Below are 18,703 nucleotides of genomic sequence, written 5' to 3'. Positions count from 1 at the left end.
CTTTGATTGACAGCCGCGGGAGCCAATGGCACCGCTGCTGGGTCTCACCCAATCAGGAAGGAGAGTCTCGGATGGCTGCTGGACTCGTGGACATGTCTGGACAGAGATGGGGCTCAGGTAAGTATTAGGGGGGGGGGGGCCGAGGGGGGCTGCTGAACACAGAAGGCTTTTTGTCTTAATAAATAGAATGCATTAGGATAAAAAAAAAACTTCTGCCTTTACAACGCCTTTCAATCTATGAAGAAAGAGAAATCATTTTATAACATAAAGAAAAATTCGTTTTTTTTTTCAAAATTTGTAGTGGTCTTTTTTTATGTTTATTTTTAAAAAAATAAAAAAAAAACCCAGAAGTGATTAAATTCCACCAAAAAAAAAAGTTCTATTTGTGTGAAAAAAATGATAAAAATTGAATTCGGGTCCAGTGTTGCATGACTGCGTAATTGTCATTCAAAGTGTGACAGCGCTGACAGCTGAAAATTGGCCTGGGCAGGAAAGGGGGGGGCGGATGTTCCCGGTATTGAAGGGGTTCAATAATCCCTTCACCTCATTATAATAATGTGTGACGGCAACATCCACATCACCTGCAGAGAAAGGCCGGACGGGTCGTGGATATCATGTGACCAGAACAATGAGCCCCTCCCCGGTCTATGCACCGGCCATTAATCAATACAAGACAAAGACATTGTTATACAAGTAAATCCAGTGAAAAGACCTCCTAGGATACAAGTCTGAGTATACAGAGCTGTGATGTCATCTGTGTGTATTATGAGTCCCAACATGTCCCGTGTTTACTGGAGGAGATCCCCGACAACTGAGCCGGACGGAGAGGTGAGTGTTGTTAGTTACCTGCAAAGAAGGCGAGGAGGAGGCCGAAGGACAGGTAGGAGCTGGATACAACGTAATATATTATATACAACATACCGGGGCTATACAACACATAATATACTGACTATATAACACATAACATACTGTATAATATGTGACATTCCGGGGCTATATAGCATAATATATTATATACAACACACAACATACTGTATAACATGTGACATACCGGGGCGATATAACACATAATATACTGACTATAAAATATTTAAAACACTGGCTATATAAAATAGTGACTATATAATGTATAACATAGGAACAATAATAAATGACATACTAAATATATAACATACATATATAATATTAACATACTGATTATGTAATATACATATATATATATATATATACATATATATATATATATATATATATATATATATTGTGTATTACGTGGTCAATATGTTAATACTGAGGTCAGTAGGTCATATATTATATAGTCAGAATGTTATATAGCTGTTATTCTATATATTATAAAGTTACTTTGTTATATAGCCAGTATGTTATAAAGTTACTACGTTATATATTCACTATTTTATATAGTCAATATATTGTGTTATATGGCCAGTATGTTATACTGTAAATTATATTGGTATGCTATACATTATACAGTTAATGTTTTATAGCCGATATGTTATATTTTACAAAGTTACTTTGTTATATAGCCACTATGTTATATATAATATAGTAAGTAGGTCATATATTATATAGTCAGAATGTTATATAGCTGTTATTCTATATATTATAAAGTTACTTTGTTATATAGCCACTATTTTAAGTTATGCATTATATGGTGATATAAATTATATATACTGTATATATATATATATATATATATATATATATATATATATATATATATAAACATTTTTATTTATTTATTTTTTTATTTGTTATCACATTGACCATATTATTATTATTATTATACAGGTTTTATATAGCGCTGACAGTTTACGCAGCACTATATAAAACCTTTATAATAATAATATTAATATAAATGATAAACCATATAACGCATAATATGAAATATTGCCTATATAACATAGTAACTTTATAACATACTGGCTATATAACTAAGTAACTTATATAGCTGGTAATATTCTATATATTATAAAGTTACTTAGTTATATAGCCAGTATGTTATAAAGTTACTATGTTATATTAAAAATGTTTTTTTATAGTCACTATTTTAAGTTATGCATTATATGGTGATATAAATTATATATATATATATATATATATATATATATATATATATATATATATATATATATATATACATAAATATTTTTATTTATTTATTTTTTATATATATCTCATTGACCATATAACGCATAACATGAAATATTGCCTATATGACATAGTAACTTTATAACATACTGGCTATATAACTAAGTAACTTTATAATATATAGAATATTACCAGCTATATAAGTTACTTAGTTATATAGCCAGTATGTTATAAAGTTACTATGTTATATAGTCACTAGTGTTATGTTATACGTTATATGGCCAATGTGATATATATATATATATATATATATATATATATATATATATATATATTTATTTATATTATAAAATTTATATCACATTGACCATATAATGCATAACTTAAAATAGTGACTATATAACAAAGTAACTTTATAATATATAGAATACCAGCTATATAACATTCTGACTATATAATATATGACCTACTTACTATATTTTATATATATAAAAAACATATTGTCTATATAACAAAGTAACTTTGTAATATATAAAATATTGGTTATAAAACATTAACTGTATAAAATATAACATACCAGCATAATTTATATCATACTGGCCATATAACACAATATACTGACTATATAAAATAGTGACTATATAACATACAACATTGTAACTTTATAATAGATAACATACTGCCCAAAAAAAAGTAACTATATACATATACTATATACATAACATACCTACTATATAGCATACTAACTATATAATATATACCATATTGACTATACATTATGACTTTCCTACTATATCATATATAACCTCTCACTGGTATTGCCAAATATTCATTATGTCAGTAAAGAATGATCTCTCTGGTGGTCTTTCTCCTGCAGGGGAGCCGTCAGTCAATTGAAGCCTGAGGATCGGCCTCTCCTAATTGGTGGAGTTGGTCAGTGACATTCGACTGTTTTTGTCATCACAAAGGGACAAAAAAGAGAACCTGTCACAGGGAAGGGGGCGTACAGGTTAGACAGCCTGACTACATTATCACACCACACCTATCTCCTCCCCGATTGTGATGTCATAATATCCTTTACGGTGAATGTGGGATAACTACCGACTTTAAATACAAATAAGTTATTTGTTTTATCTGCTAAAAGATTATAATGGGGATCAGCCAGGCTTGTGATCTGGTAATGTTCTGAACCCCCAAAGCAGCTCCGACAACGCTTGGTCCAGGGCACACACCCCTGCCTGTGATTGGACAGTGAAGGAGCAGCAGCAGTACACTGTTGAGTCATTGCTCCTCCCCTCAGCATGTTCCTTGTCTGCACATGTGCTCTGCAGTAGAGCCTGATTGGCCACTAGTACCGATACCAAGTCAGATTTGTTTTTGTATTGTTTTATTAAAGCTGCGTTTATTATTTAATGAATTGATATTTGGTGATTTTATATCTGTCTGGAGTTCTCAAAGTAAGAAAACTTAGTGTGATTCAGTTCCAGGCCACAGACTTTCCCTAAAAAGTGAAGTCTGCTGGTGTCACGGAGCCATCATGGTGGTCATCCCGTGTCTCCTGTTTCTTATTCCCTCTGTGTTTCCATACAGGTGACACCCCCTGAGATCTACGCAAGGAAAGACACCCGCTTCCTCGGCCTGAGTGCCCACATCTGAAGCCATGGGGTCCCTACCCCCCATGCTACTTTGTATCAGCATACTCTTCATCCATGATACATGGGGACAAGGTAAATACATGACCGCAGTGCTGCTATTACCCAGAATCCTGAGCTGGGCACTCTGATCTCTTCCCCACTCGGCACCCCTGGGAGTTTCTTAGATTAGCCTGGGCCAGAATTTACAAATCTGTGTTATCATTAACTGACCTGTCTGTACAGGCGAGAGCAGGGAGAGAGGAGGAATGGGAGCAGGGAGAGAGCAGATGGAGCAGGGAGGGAGGAGGAAGGGAGTGGGAAAGAAGCAGAGAAGGAGCAGGAAGGGAGCAGGTGAGATCAGGGTGGAAGGAGAAGGTGGGAGCAGAGAAAAAGCACAGAAGAAGTGGGGAAGAAGCAGAGGATGAGCAGAAATGAAGCAGGTAAATGCAGGGAAAAATACAGGACGGAGCAGGGAAGAAGATGGGAAGGAGCAGGAAAGAAGATGGGAAGAAGATGGGAAGGAGTGGGGAAGAAGATGGGAAGAAGGTGGGAAGGAGCGGTGAAGAAGATGGGAAGGAGCGAGGAAGAAGATGGGAAGGAGCGAGGAAGAAGATGGGAAGGAGCGAGGAAGAGGGGAAGAAGACGGGAAGGAGTGGGGAAGAAGACGGGAAGGAGTGGGGAATAAGACAGGAAGGAGTGGGGAATAAGACGGGAAGGAGCGGGGAAAAAGATGGGAAGAAGATGGGAAGGAGTGGGGAAGAAGATGGGAAGGAGCGGGGAAGAAGATGGGAAGGAGCGGGGAAGAAGATGGGAAGGAGCGGGGAAGAAGATGGGAAGGAGTGGGGAAGAAGATGGGAAGGAGTGGGCAATAAGATGGGAAAGAGCGGGGAATAAGATGGGAAGGAGTGGGGAAGATGGGAAGGAGCGGGCAATAAGACGGGAAAGAGCGGGGAATAAGATGGGAAGAAGATGGGAAGGAGTGGGGAAGATGGGAAGGAGTGGGGAAGAAGATAGGAAGGAGCAGTGAAGAAGACGGGAAGGAGTGGGGAAGAAGATGGGAAGGACTGGGGAAGAAGATGGCAAGATGACGGGAAGGAGTGGGGAAGAAGATGGGAAGGAGCGGTGAAATAGACGGGAATGAGCAGGGAGGAAGAAGGAAATAAGAAAAGAAGGCACAAGTGGTAATGGGGAAGAAGCAAGGAGAGGGCAGTAGAGATCAGGGTGGAAGGAGCAGGGAAGGGGTAGAAAAGAAGTAAGTAGGAAAAGGGATGGAGAGAGGAGAGAGCAAGTGGTATTGGGGAAGGAGCAGGGAGCGGGCAGGTGAAATCAGGGTGGAAGGAGGAAGGAACAAGTGGGGAATAAGAAGGGAAGGAGTAAAGAAGAAGCAAGTAGAAGAAAGGACGGAGCAAAGAGGGAGCAGGTGAGATTGGGGTGGAAGGAGCAGAGAAGGAGTATAAAAGAAGTATGGAAGAAGCAGAGGGGGAGCAGGAAGGAAGCAGATAGATACAAGGAAGGAGCAGAGAAGAAGACAGGAATGAGCCGTGAGGAAAAAAGAAGAGAAGAAGGCCCAAGTGGTAATGGGGAAAAAGCAGGGAGAGGAAAGTGGAGATCAGAGTGGAAGGAGCAGAAAAGGGGTATAAAAACAGCAGGTAGGGGAAGGGATGGAGATAGGAGAGAGCAAGTGGTATTGGGGAAGGAGCAGGGAGGGGGCAGGTGAAATCAGAGTGGAAGGAGGAAGGAACGGGTGGAAGTGGAGAATAAACAGGGAAGGAGCAAACAAGAAGAAAAGAAGGAGCAGGGAAGGAGCAGAGAAAGAGTAGAAAGGTACCAGGGAAGGGGCAGAGGAGTAGAGAAGTAGCGGGGAAGAGGCAGATAGAGTAGAGAGGTTATGGGGAAGGGGCAAAGAAGGGGTAGGGAAGGGGCAGAGAAGGAGTAGGGAAGAAGTGAAGTATCAGGGAAGGGGCAGGGAAGGAGTAGGGAAGGGGCAGAGAAGGGGTAGGGAAGGGGCAGGGAAGGAGTAGGGAAGGGGCAGAGAAGGGGTAGGGAAGGGGCAGAGAAGGGGTAGGGAAGGGGCAGAGAAGGGGTAGGGAAGGGGCAGAGAAGGAGTAGGGAAGGGGCAGAGAAGGGGTAGGGAAGGGGCAGAGAAGGGGTAGGGAAGGGTTAGAGAAGGAGTAGGGAAGGGGTAGGGAAGGGGCAGATATGGGGTAGGGAAGGGGCAGAGAATGGGTAGGCAAGGGCAGAGAAGGATTAGGGAAGGGGCAGAGAAGGATTAGGGAAGGGGCAGAGAAGAAGTAGGGAAGAAGTAGAGAAGTAGCGGGTTAGGGGCAGAGAAGCAACGGGAAAACAGAGGAGAAGGAGATGGGAAGGGGAAACAAAGGCATAGCGAAGGAGCGGGAAGAGGACAGAGAAGAAACAGGAAATGTGTAACGTATCTGATGGTGGAGCCTGAAGCATTGAGGAAGGCCTCTAATACAGCCCTGTTTCTGAAGTCCCTGGTAGAGTGACAGGGAACGACGGAGCTCAGGGTGGCATGAATGCCTGGAAAGTGCCTTGCTGGCAGGCGTTGGTATGCGTTTGTAATTCAGGAATGGACTGGAACGCCTTTGGAGGATCATGAGTCAATGAAGAATGCAGATAGGCTGGTGTGGATGCAGAACCGGCACAAGGAAGAGTCGGACAGTCCAGATCATCAGATAGCAGGCAAATCAGGTTCAGACAGCAGGCTGAAGAGTGGTCAGGAGACAGGCCAGAGTCAGTAACAGCAGAGCAGATGAGCAGAGGGAGCAAGCAGAAGCGAATCCAGGAAAAAGCCAGGGGTCAGTACAGGCAGCGTTCAAGTAGAGTCAGAGGCAGGATCAAGTCGGCAACAGAAGAACAGGAACGGGTAACAGGAACACAGGACACGCAATAGACCAAACGTCACTGACACCATGACACACGGCACTAGTGCAATTTAAATAGGCCTTCTGGCGCCAATGTGTGCAGGTGTGCGCGCACCCGCTATCCGAAAACAGGCATGATTCCTCAGGCTTATTTGTCTGTGTACATGAAAGTTCCTTTCTTGACCAAAGGAGTGGAGAAGGAGCAGGAAAGGAGCTCAGAATGAACAGGGAAAGGGTAGAGAGTAAGTAGCAGAGAAGGAGCAAGAAATGAGCTGAGAAGGAGTGGGGAAGGGGTAGGAGAGGAGCAGGGCCGGGGCAAGGGGTGGGCAGGAGGGGCGGCTGCCCCTGGCGCAATGGTTTATTGCAGGGGTAGGGCGCACCCTGACCCTAACCCTAAGGGAAAGGGGGGCGCAGTTTGGCGTCTTTGCCCTGGGCGCTGGATGACCTTGTCCCAGCACTGGGAGTAGGAGCAAGGAGGGAGAAGCAGAGAGGGAGCAGGGATCATGGAGCGGAGAAAGAGTGGGAAAAGGGCAGAGAAGGAGCACTGAAGCAGAGGAGAAAGAATGAAAAATGGAGGAAAGGAATAGGAAAGGAGTGGAGGAGCAGGAAAGGAGCTCAGAAGGAATGGGGAAAGGAACCTAAAATTTACCCCGGACTAATAATAACCCCCCTCCGTGATTGGGTGGCCTCTGTTCCCGTGGTGAGGCTCAGCAGATGCAGATCACCCCCCCTGTACTTTGTTTCTTCTATTTGCAGTGGAGTTCCTCTCCTTGCCGGACACGGTGTCCATCAAAGAAAGTTCTCCCATCGGCACCTCCGTCCATAGCTTCAGCCTGATCAACTGTACCAGCAACAACCCCACCGTCACCATCACCAGCGTCACCCCACCGGCAACGTACTTCAACACCCCAACGCAGACTCTCAGCGGATCCGTCTTTAATTTACAGGTGAGACCGGCGCTGGCCGCACTGCCAGGGAGACTCGGTACCCGCTGAGTGCACAGAGAATGAGCCTCTGCCGGAGGGTCAAACCAGAAACATTGGTTCCTTGACCAAGACAGACCATTGTCCTAAATAGTTGTTAAAAAAATTGTGCAATCAGATTGTAACATTTTGTTGAGAACTCACTCCCCTAGCATTTCCAGCTGTGGCCATCTTGAGTAAGGGCAGATGATTCATGTAGCATTTATATCCTGGGATCAGTCTGCCCTAAGCTCAGGCAGTCAGGCAAGAGTGTGTGCTTAGCTGAGAAAGCCCCTGCCCGTGACATCATTTTGATCTAGTCATTGGTGACAAAGGCCTCGTCTTAAAAACGAATACCCCCATTGTGCCTCACAGGAGGTGACCAGTGCTAAGAGGCAATACTGATGTCAACGGCCGATGACAGGTTATCCACGCGGTTTGCACCATGCTCGGCTCATATAATAATTTTTCAGCCGCCATGAGGTGTAATTGGTTTCTGTTTTATCTGACACCAACGTCAACAAGGGGGTTTAATGTATTTCTATAGTGCAAATCAAGTAAAACACATTTCAATTACTGGATGGAGTTGGGGAGGGTTTAAGGTCTGTGTCTCCAAATGGGAGATTCCCTCTTACTTCCTGTCCAGGTGACAATGTTGCTCCTAGTACAGGAAGTCAAGTCAAATCTTCCAAGTGGAGTCTCAGGCTGCAATGAGATCCTAACAGAAGTTTGCACTCCTCCTTGCTCCATCCAAAGCAAGGGTCTCCAAACTTTCTGGAAAAAAAAAGGCAAGTTTACTGTCCTTCGGGCTTTAGGGGGCCAGACTGTGGCCGGCGGGAGTAGAAAAGGTCCTGAGGTCAGTGGTAATAAACAATGCCCCATCTTTGGTGTCAGTGGAAGGAATTTTACCCAATCATTGGTGTCATTGGGAAGAATTCCTACCATTGACACCAACCATGGGGCCAAATTCCTCCCAATGACACCAATAATGTGTCCCAATGACACCAATGATGGGGCACAATTCCTCCCAATGACACCAATGATTGGGCACCATTCCTCCCAATGACACCAACCACGGGGCCAAATTCCTCCCAATGACACCAATAATGTGTCCCAATGACACCAATGATGGGGCACAATTCCTCCCAATGACACCAAAGATGGGCCATTGTTTACTCCCACTGACCTCATGACCTTTTCTGCTCCCAGTGGCCACAGTCTGGCCCCCTAAAGTCCGAAGGACAGTAAACTGGCCTTTTTTTTCCAGAAAGTTTGGAGACCCCTGCTTTGGATGGAGCAAGGAGGAGTGCAAACGTCTAATGCGTCCCATTGACACCAATGATGGGGCACAATTCCTCCCAATGACACCAATGATTGGACACAATTCTTCCCACTGACACCAACCATGGGGCCCAATGACACCAATAATGCGTCCCAGTGAGACCAATGATGGGGCACAATTCCTCCCAATGACACCAACCATGGGACCCAATTCCTCCCAATGACACCAATAATGCGTGCCATTGACACCAATGATGGGGCACAATTCCTCCCAATGACACCAATGATTGGACACAATTCTTCCCAATGACACCAACGATGGGGCACAATTCCTCCCAATGACACCAATGATTGGACACAATTTCTCCCAATGACACCAATGATTGGGCACCATTCCTCCCAATGACACCAACCACGGGGCCCAATTCCTCCCAATGACACCAATAATGCGTGCCATTGACACCAATGATGGGGCACAATTCCTCCCAATGACACCAATGATTGGACACAATTCTTTCCAATGACACCAACGATGGGGCACAATTCTTCCCAATGACACCAACCATGGGGCACAATTCCTCCCAATGACACCAACAATGCATCCCAATGACACCAATGATGGGGCACAATTCTTCCCAATGACACCAATGATGGGGTACAATTTATTGGTGTCATTGGGAGGAATTGGGCCCAATCATTGGTGTCATTGGGATGCATTGTTGGTTTCATTTGGAAGAATTGTGCCCCATGGTTGGTGTCATTGGGAGGAATTCTGCTCCTTCATTGGTGTCAGTGGTGGAAAATTATGCCCCATTGTTGGTATCAGTGGCTGAAAGTAGTGCCACAAGGGCAGGATATAAGCAAGCAAAGGGCCGCAGTTTGGAAACCACTGATCAAAAATTAGGAGAGGGAATTTTTTCTTTGTGCATGTTGGGACTTGTAGTTCCCCAGGGGCTGGAGGGGGCAGATGTGGAAATGGCAGAATATGTGTGATGATGTCAGGTGTATGACCTCACTGTGATTTGTCTATTAGATCACGCTCAGCAGCACGGCGACTCTGAACGCACAAGTGGTGAATGAATACATCCTACAAATCACCGCCGAATGCGGCAATGAGACCGTCACCGCTCAGCTGTTTGTCAATATCATAGACGACCTCCCGGAGCCGCAATGTGAGCCAAAGTTCTCCAGCCAAGGTAAGACGGTGTCCCAACACCTTGCCCATCGTCATGTGACCACACAGCTCCAGTAATAGGGTGCTTTCAGGGGTACCAGCATGTAGGCATTCTGTAATCCCTACTGCAGGTAGTGCTCAACCGAAGCGGCGGTGCAGAGGCGGAGGGAAGTTGTGGGGAGCTTGGTTCCTCTATGCCTTTTTGTGGTCATAGGGAAACAAGCTGTCTGAGTGGACGCTGGCACCTCATGTGACTCCAGTGGCCATCTTGGGTCAGGCAACGTCTATTTAAGACTCTGGTTCCCGGGTTTGGTGCACTTTATGCGAGTGGCTAGCATAGGGACAGTACTTAGAGGTAGGGAAAGGTTTCAGGAGTAGGGACAGTGCAGGGACTGCATCTACCTCTCATTAGGAAGCCTGCTCCCTGGGTGTGGACCAGCCTGGGTGTGGATGATCCTCATTGCAGACGCGGTCGGCATTTTCAAATCACTGTGTTACAGTTCGTAAGTGGATTTGGATGGGTGTGCCTACCCACTGGGCCTGAATAAGTTGTGTTGAACCTTTCTACATTATAACTTTGCTGCCTAATCGAGAGAAAGATGAACGGAGAAATGTACAGAGACATCCTTGATGAAAACCTGTTCCAGAGCGCTCTGGACCTCAGACTGTGGAGAAGGTTCATCTTCCAACAGGACAACGACCCTAAGCACACAGCCAAGATAACAAAGGAGTGGCTACGGGACAACTCTGTGAATGTCCTTGAGTGGCCCGGCCAGAGCCCGGACTTGAACCCGATTGGACATCTCTGGAGAGATATGAAAATGGCTGTGCACCGACCCTCCCCATCCAACTCGATGGAGCTTGAGAGGTCCAGCAAAGAAGAATGGGAGAAACTGCCCACAAATAGGTGTGCCAAGCTTGTAGCATCATACTCAACAAGACTGGAGGCTGTAATTGGTGCCAACGGTGCTTCACCAAAGTATTGAACAAAGGCTGTGAACAAAGGCTGTGAATACTTATGTACATGGGATTTTTTTTTCGATTTTTATTTTTTATTTTTAATTAATTTAAAAAGATGTCCAACAAAATTCTTTCACATTGTCATTATGGGGAATTGTTTGTAGAATTAAAAAAAAAAAAAAAAAATTGAATAGATTTTGGAATAAGGCTGTAACATAACAAAAGGTGGAAAAAGTGAAGTGATGTGAATACTTTCCGGATGCGCTGTATAACAAAGTGTCCCCCAGACAGGACTGCAACAGACTGATCCATTAGATGATAGCTTCCACAAATCACTATTTTTAGTGTTAAAATCCAACGCGTTCCAGGGTGGGCACCGCCTCCTCTTGAGGGATAAAATAGCATTATCAATAGCCTTCTAATACCCTTTTGTCCTTTAGGAAGAGGAGTTGCTCACCTTGAAAGGTGTCAGGTTTTACCATTAAAAATAACTACTTTGTATTGTGTGACCCCTCGATATTTGCATACTGATACCCAGAGATACCCCCCGTGTTTTCTGTTTTTTTGTTTTCACACCCATTTGAGGAAGACATAGGATGGCTACTGATCAGCAGGTATTTATTTTTAACTCCCCCCAAGTACCTCGGATTGTTTGCACCCCATGGACATGATTTGTGGGTCTCTACTGTATAGCTCTAGTAACAAGGGATTATGAGAAGGAACACAATGGTGGTGGCAGTCATGGTTCCTGCAGTGCCATCATGGCTTCTTCTCCCAGAAGATCTGTAGGGGAGTGCTTGTACGGTCCATATTTAGGAATTAATGGATCTAATTGTTTATTTCTCTTGGCAGTTGGAGACACTGTTGAAGTCTACTCCAATGTTCCGGCCTCCAGCACCATCTACACTGTGGTGTTACGGCAGCCTAAAAATACACCGGTGACGGTAAGGTGCCTATGGCATAATATGGTGTAAGAAAGTTGTGGCAGAAATATTTCGCTCTCGCGGTCACTGACTAAACCCCAGCTCCAGCCAAAGAATTTTATTTTTGTTTTGGATGGAGCAGGGAAGGCTTAGAGCCTCTGTCAGGTTTTTATTGCAGTCTGTGTTCCCATGAAGACAGGAAGTGATAGAAAATCTCCCAGCTGGGAGAAAAACGTGTTAGAAATGTTAACTTTGCCCCACTCCATCCAAAACGAAAAAAAAAAAAATGAATAGAAATATGGACAAATTCAATATACAATAGTATAGTGCTAGTGAAGTGCAACGTGTGGAAATCCAGTGCAAGCAATAGGAACTCGCCCTAACGGGGGAAAGTCTGTACTGGGAGGACCGTCCTGGATACATTTATCACTTTCTACGCTTATAATTTTCTTATGACGGATACATGATCGCTTAATTATAACATCTCTATATATAGTGTATATAATATATAACAGTTCTCTATATAATATAGTATATAGTATCTCATTATAGAGTGTATATGTTATATAATATCCCTATATATAGTAAATATGTCATATGTAGAATGTATATGTTGTATAGTATCTCTACGTATAGAGTATATGTAACTTTTAATATTTCTAAGTATAGTGCATATGTTATATGGTATCTCTCTCTATCTCTAATCTCTCTCTCGCTCTCTTTCTCCCTATCTAATCTCTATCTCTAATCTTTCTCTCAATCTCTTATCTCTCTCTCTCTCTCCAATCTCTATGTCTAATCTCTAATCTCTCTCCAATCTCTATGTCTAATATCTCTCTGTCTCCAATTTTTGTCTCTAATCTCTCTCTCTCCCCAATCTCTCCCTCTAATCTCTCTCTCTCCCCAATCTCTCCCTCTAATCTCTCTCTCCAATCTCTGTCTAATCTCTAATCTCTCTCTCTCTGTCTAATCTCTCCCTCTAATCTCTCTCTCTCTCTAATCTCTCCCTCTAATCTCTCTCTCTCTCTCACTCTCCAATCTCTATGTCTAATCTCTAATCTCTCTCCAATCTCTATCTCTAATATCTCTCTCTCTCCAATTTTTGTCTCTAATCTCTCTCTCTCCCCAATCTCTCCCTTTAATCTCTCTCTCCAATCTCTGTCTAATCTCTAATCTCTCTCTCTCTGTCTAATCTCTCCCTCTAATCTCTCTCTCTCTCTAATCTCTCCCTCTAATCTCTCTCTCTCCCCAATCTCTCCCTCTAATCTCTCTCTCCAATCTCTGTCTAATCTCTAATCTCTCTCTCTCTGTCTGTCTAATCTCTCCCTCTAATCTCTCTCTCTCTCTCTAATCTCTCCCTCTAATCTCTCTCTCTCTCTCACTCTCCAATCTCTATGTCTAATCTCTAATCTCTCTCCAATCTCTATCTCTAATATCTCTCTCTCTCCAATTTTTGTCTCTAATCTCTCTCTCTCTCTCTCCAATCTCTCTCTATCTCTAATCTCTAATATCTCTCTCTCTCTCTCTTTCTCTCTCCAGTCTGTCTCTAATCTCTCTCTCCAGTCTCCGTCTCTCGCTCTAATCTCTATCTCTATCTCTATCGGAAAACTTTTTCTGTCCAATCACTGATTGATTAACACGTATTTACGTGATCCTCCTGCAAGATAGTGAGACCCTTCTCTTCTTTGCAATTTCTGAACCCCAAATGTGTCCTGAAGAAGTGTACAATGAAACGCGTAGACACATTAGGGCTCACATCATGTATCGATTTCTATTTCCATATGTCATTTTTACTATTTCTTTCATGTCTCCGGTCTTTATACTATATGTACTTTTCAATAAAATGTTACATATTGTTTGTACTCCCAGTGTTTGTTGTGCCTCTAAAGTCCGACCACAGGTTTTCTTTGAATTCCTTTTTTTCTTTTTGTTCCTCTCTCTCTAATCTCTATCTCTAATCTCTCCCTCTCTCTCTCTCATCTCTATCTCTCTAATCTCTCTCTCTAATGTCAAAATTTGTCCGCCGGACTTGGCTTTCAGGAAGCTATTGGCTACTGGCTATTGAACTTCCTTTTTCTAGTCCCGTCGTACGTGCTGTACGTCATCGCGCTAGAAATCGCCAGACTTTCTGAGTGTCCGTGTGTGGTCAAGTCCGTTCGTTATAAAGTCCGGCGGATTGTTTGCCGGACCAAGTCTGCCAGACAATTCGATCGTGTGTACGCGGCATAACTCTATCTCTAATCTCTCTCTCTAATCTCTATCTCTCCAATCTCTATCTCTAATCTATCTCTCTCTAATCTCTATCACTAATCTCTCTCTAATCTCTATCACTAATCTCTCTCTAATCTCTCTTTCTATGTCTAATCTATCTCTCTCTAATCTCTATCACTAATCTCTCTCTCTCTAATCTCTCTCTCTCTAATCTCTATCTCTAATCTATCTCTCTCCAATCTCTATCTCTAATCTCTCTCTAATCTCTATCTCTAATCTCTCTTTCTATGTCTAATCTATCTCTCTCTAATCTCTATCACTAATCTCTCTCTAATCTCTATCTCTAATCTCTCTCTAATCTCTATCACTATCTCTAATCTCTCTCTAATCTCTATCACTAATCTCTCTCTAATCTCTATCTCTAATCTCTCTCTCTCTCTCTCTCTCTAATCTCTCTTTCTATGTCTAATCTATCTCTCTCTAATCTCTATCACTATCTCTAATCTCTCTTTCTATGTCTAATCTCTCTCTCTCCAATCTCTATCTCTAATCTCTCTCTCTCTCTAATCTCTCTCTCTCTCTCTCTAATCTCTCTTTCTATGTCTAATCTCTCTCTCTCTCCAATCTCTATCGCTAATCTCTCTCTCTCTCTAATCTATATCTCTATCTCTAATCTTTCTCTTTGATCTCTCTCTAATCTCTCTCTCTCTCTCTCTCTCTCTCTCTCTCTCTCATATAGTATCTAAATGTATAGTATAAACTCTGTTACATAGTATCTCTCTGTATAGTGTATATGTTATGTGGTATCGCTCAGTAAATCCTTTTTCCATTCCTTTCAGTATAAGATCACCTCCCCCAGCCCGTCTCCATTCACCATCTCATCCAATGGAAATGTCAGATCTCCAGTCGCAGGATTTGCCAATGCAAATTTGGTGAGTCCAACTCAATGTTCATTGGCTATTCCAGCACTTTCTGCCATCTCATGTACCTCCCATAGGAAAGTTGTATGCGGGGGAAGGGATGGGAGGGTACACTCGCTTTACCCCTGTCTAGAGCTCCTCATTTATTTCCAGCTCCTTCTAAATGTATAATGAAACTCCTCATTGCTTTATTTTATGGCCATTCCTGAGTTTAATTCACCCAACTGAAGACCTCAGAATCTTTCAGAAACACTCCCTGGGGGAGGGGGAAGTACTTCTATTGGTTGGAAAAATGAACTTCAAGCTAAGCAATACTAGCAAGAAAAGTTTTTTGTTTTTTTTTAATGCTAATTTTGGGTCTTTTTTTTTACTAAATTAAATTCTGTTTCTGGAGTGTTTTAGGGTATCTGCTTCCATTATTTCAGCAGTTGGGAAGTAAGTCATGAGTTATGGGGTCTATCAGCTTTTATTTATGTAGCAGTTCACAGGGATGGCACAGGTCAGGTGATCTATCAGCTGCCATTGCTGCAGCAATTCAGAGGGAAGGCACGGACAGGGCAGCCATCAGAAATTTTGGGGCCCCTTACACAGCTTTAGGCCTGGGCCCCCCCCCGGGGGCCCAACCCCCAACATTCTCCAGGGCCCGCCCACTGGTCGTCCCACTGAATCGGCCCACTGACCATCCCGATGGTGCTCGGCGTGGGTGAGGATGCATGCGTTGTGGAGACTGGAGGGATGGATGGTGCTCAGCGTGGGTGAGGATGCATGCGTTGTGGAGACTGGAGGGATGGATGGTGCTCGGCCTGGGTGGGGATGCATGCGTTGTGGAGACTGGAGGGATGGATGGTGCTCGGCCTGGGTAGGGATGCATGCGTTGTGGAGACTGGAGGGATGGATGGTGCTCGGCCTGGGTGGGGATGCATGCGTTGTGGAGACTGGAGGGATGGATGGTGCTCGGCCTAGGTAGGGATGCATGCGTTGTGGAGACTGGAGGGATGGATGGTGCTTGGCGTGGGTGGGGATGCATGCGTTGTGGAGACTGGAGGGATGGATGGTGCTCGGCGTGGGTGGGGATGCATGCATTGTGGAGACTGGAAGGATGGATGGTGCTCGGCGTGGGTGGGGATGCATGCATTGTGGAGACTGGAGGGATGAATGGTGCTCGGCGTGGGTGGGGATGCATGCATTGTGGACACTGGAGGGATGGATGGTGCTCAGCGTGGGTGGGGATGCATGCGTTGTGGAGACTGGAGGGATGGATGGTGCTCGGCCTGGGTGGGGATGCGTGCGTTATGGAGACTGGAGGGATGGATGGTGCTCGGCCTGGGTGGGGATGCATGCGTTATGGAGACTGGAGGGATGGATGGTGCTCGGCCTGGGTGGGGATGCGTGCATTGTGGAGACTGGAGGGATGGATGGTGCTCGGCGTGGGTGGGGATGCATGCGTTGTGGAGACTGGAGGGATGGATGGTGCTCGGCCTGGGTGGGGATGCGTCCGTTATGGAGACTGGAGGGATGGATGGTGCTCAGCGTGGGTGGTGATCCGTGCGTTATGGAGACTGGAGGGATGGATGGTGCTCAGCGTGGGTGGTGATGCATGCGTTGTGGAGACTGGAGGGATGGATGGTGCTCGGCCTGGGTAGGGATGCATGCGTTGTGGAGACTGGAGGGATGGATGGTGCTCGGCGTGGGTGGGGATGCATGCATTGTGGAGACTGGATGGATGGATGGTGCTCAGCGTGGGTGGGGATGCGTGCGTTATGGAGACTGGAGGGATGGATGGTGCTCGGTGTGGGTGGGGATGTGTGCGTTGTGGAGGATGGAGGGTGCTTGGCGTGGGTGGGGATGCGTCGCGTGCGGTGTGGAAACTAGAGGGATGGATGGTGCTCGGCGTGGGTGGGGATGCATGCGTTGTGGAGACTGGAGGGATGGATGGTGCTCGGCCTGGGTGGGGATGCGTCCGTTATGGAGACTGGAGGGATGGATGGTGCTCAGCGTGGGTGGTGATCCGTGCGTTATGGAGACTGGAGGGATGGATGGTGCTCAGCGTGGGTGGGGATGCATGCATTGTGGAGACTGGATGGATGGATGGTGCTCGGCGTGGGTGGGGATGCATGCGTTATGGAGACTGGAGGGATGGATGGTGCTCGGTGTGGGTGGGGATGTGTGCGTTGTGGAGGATGGAGGGTGCTTGGCGTGGGTGGGGATGCGTCGCGTGCGGTGTGGAAACTGGAGGGATGGAGTAGATGCTGGGTGCGGATGAAGATGATTGAGTTGCATTGTGAAAATGGATGAGGATGACTGTGGAGGAGGATGAGAGTTACATAGTGAAGAGGCGGGCAGCGGGCTCTCCAAAATGTAACTCATTTGCATCCAAAGTCATTAATTTTCACAATGCAAATCAATTATAGGCAGCTAGTCAGCCTAATACCCCTTTCACACTGCGGGCATTTTTCAGGCGTTAAAATGCTAATAATAGTGCCTGAAAAAATCGGCTCCATTCGGCTCCAGTATGAAAGCCAGAGGGCTTTCATACTGGAGCGGTGCGCTGGCAGGGCGTCAGAAAAAGTCCTGCCAGCAGCTTCTTTGGAGTGAGGAAGGAGCGGTGAACTCACAGCTCCTCCACCGCTGCTCCCCATTGAAATCAATGGAACAGCCCTGTGATACCGCCGGCAAAACGCCGCTCCGGATTTAGCCCCTTTTTGGCCGCTAAAACGACGGTAAAGCGGCGCTAAAAATGGCGCTGCCTTATCGCTGATGACGGTGGTGGCACAGTGTGAAAGGGGTCTTGGGGTGTTCCATCCAAGAAGAAGGAGATAAACAGCACATGGGGGCCCAGTCAGCAGGACACAATAAATTGCGACTTACCCTCCATGCTGCACTCTCTGATCTGTTGTTGGTGTCCATGTGCACTGTCGACGAGCTTGCCACTCCCCCTGGCCCTGTCTTGCCCAATCACAGTCCAGCAAATCCTTAGGCTGTGCCTCCGCAGGGATGGGGAAGCAGAGAACATTAGCCACGGTGAGTTGAATTTCTCTGCTCGTATCACCAGCAACACCCTGATTGTCGGGAGCCGACGGCCGGGCCCCTGGAGGCATGCGGGCCCCTTACAGGGGTAATGCCTGTACCCCCCTGATGGCGGCCCTGGGCACGGATCATGTGCTCTATCAGTTGTTTCATATTGTTTAGATCCAACGCGTTTCATGGTGGACATCACCTTTTCTTCGGGGATAAAATAGAATTATAATGCTCTTTTGTGCCTGAAGATTAGGAGTTGCCCACCTTAAAATGTGTGTGTTTTTTTCCCTTCTAGAATTATCAGCTGCAGATCCAGGTCACTGACTCGAAGGGCAACACATGCAATGGGACGCTCAACGTCAAAGTTCTTTCGGTCTACCAAAACAGTGTCAACTTCACGTAAGAGTGTGGAAGAGGTGGGATCAGGGCCGTTTTAAAGGCAGGGCAAAAGGGGCAGCTGCCCTGGGCCCTGTCATTGTTGTGGGGCCCAAAGCAGCTGCCTCATACTTGGCAACGATCCAAGTTTACATTCCCTTGTCCCTTGAGGTTTTAGTCCCGTGCTGTGTCCCGATATCTCAGTGTGAAGTTCTGTTACTAATGCTGCCCAGCTCTGCCCTATTGTTGTGTGC

General features: G+C 45.3%; 1 protein-coding gene across 2 annotated transcripts in view; it reads left to right on the top strand.

The window, feature by feature from the left end:
• Nucleotides 1–663: 663 nt before the first annotated feature.
• Nucleotides 664–18,703, top strand: part of LOC143927457 (cadherin-related family member 4-like) — a 55,516-nt gene continuing 37,476 nt past the window's right edge. Inside the window, exons 1-7 of one of the 2 annotated variants that reach the window (XM_077451540.1) lie at nt 664–828; nt 3,700–3,836; nt 7,382–7,572; nt 9,902–10,064; nt 11,855–11,946; nt 14,976–15,068; nt 18,370–18,473. In XM_077451540.1, the coding sequence (XP_077307666.1) occupies nt 3,770–3,836; nt 7,382–7,572; nt 9,902–10,064; nt 11,855–11,946; nt 14,976–15,068; nt 18,370–18,473 (710 nt within the window). In that variant the 5' untranslated portion in view covers nt 664–828; nt 3,700–3,769. Of the gene's footprint in view, nt 881–3,699; nt 3,837–7,381; nt 7,573–9,901; nt 10,065–11,854; nt 11,947–14,975; nt 15,069–18,369; nt 18,474–18,703 lie in introns of both variants that reach the window. The other variant, XM_077451539.1, reaches the window with a different exon arrangement.

Source organism: Lithobates pipiens, unplaced genomic scaffold, assembly GCF_037356315.1.
Source record: "Lithobates pipiens isolate NorthernLeopardFrog02 unplaced genomic scaffold, aLitPip1_a1.2 Scaffold_23, whole genome shotgun sequence".
Lineage (NCBI taxonomy): Eukaryota > Metazoa > Chordata > Amphibia > Anura > Ranidae > Lithobates > Lithobates pipiens.
The sequence above is the reverse complement of the archived record's forward strand: the minus strand, read 5'-3'. Positions and strand labels throughout refer to the sequence as shown.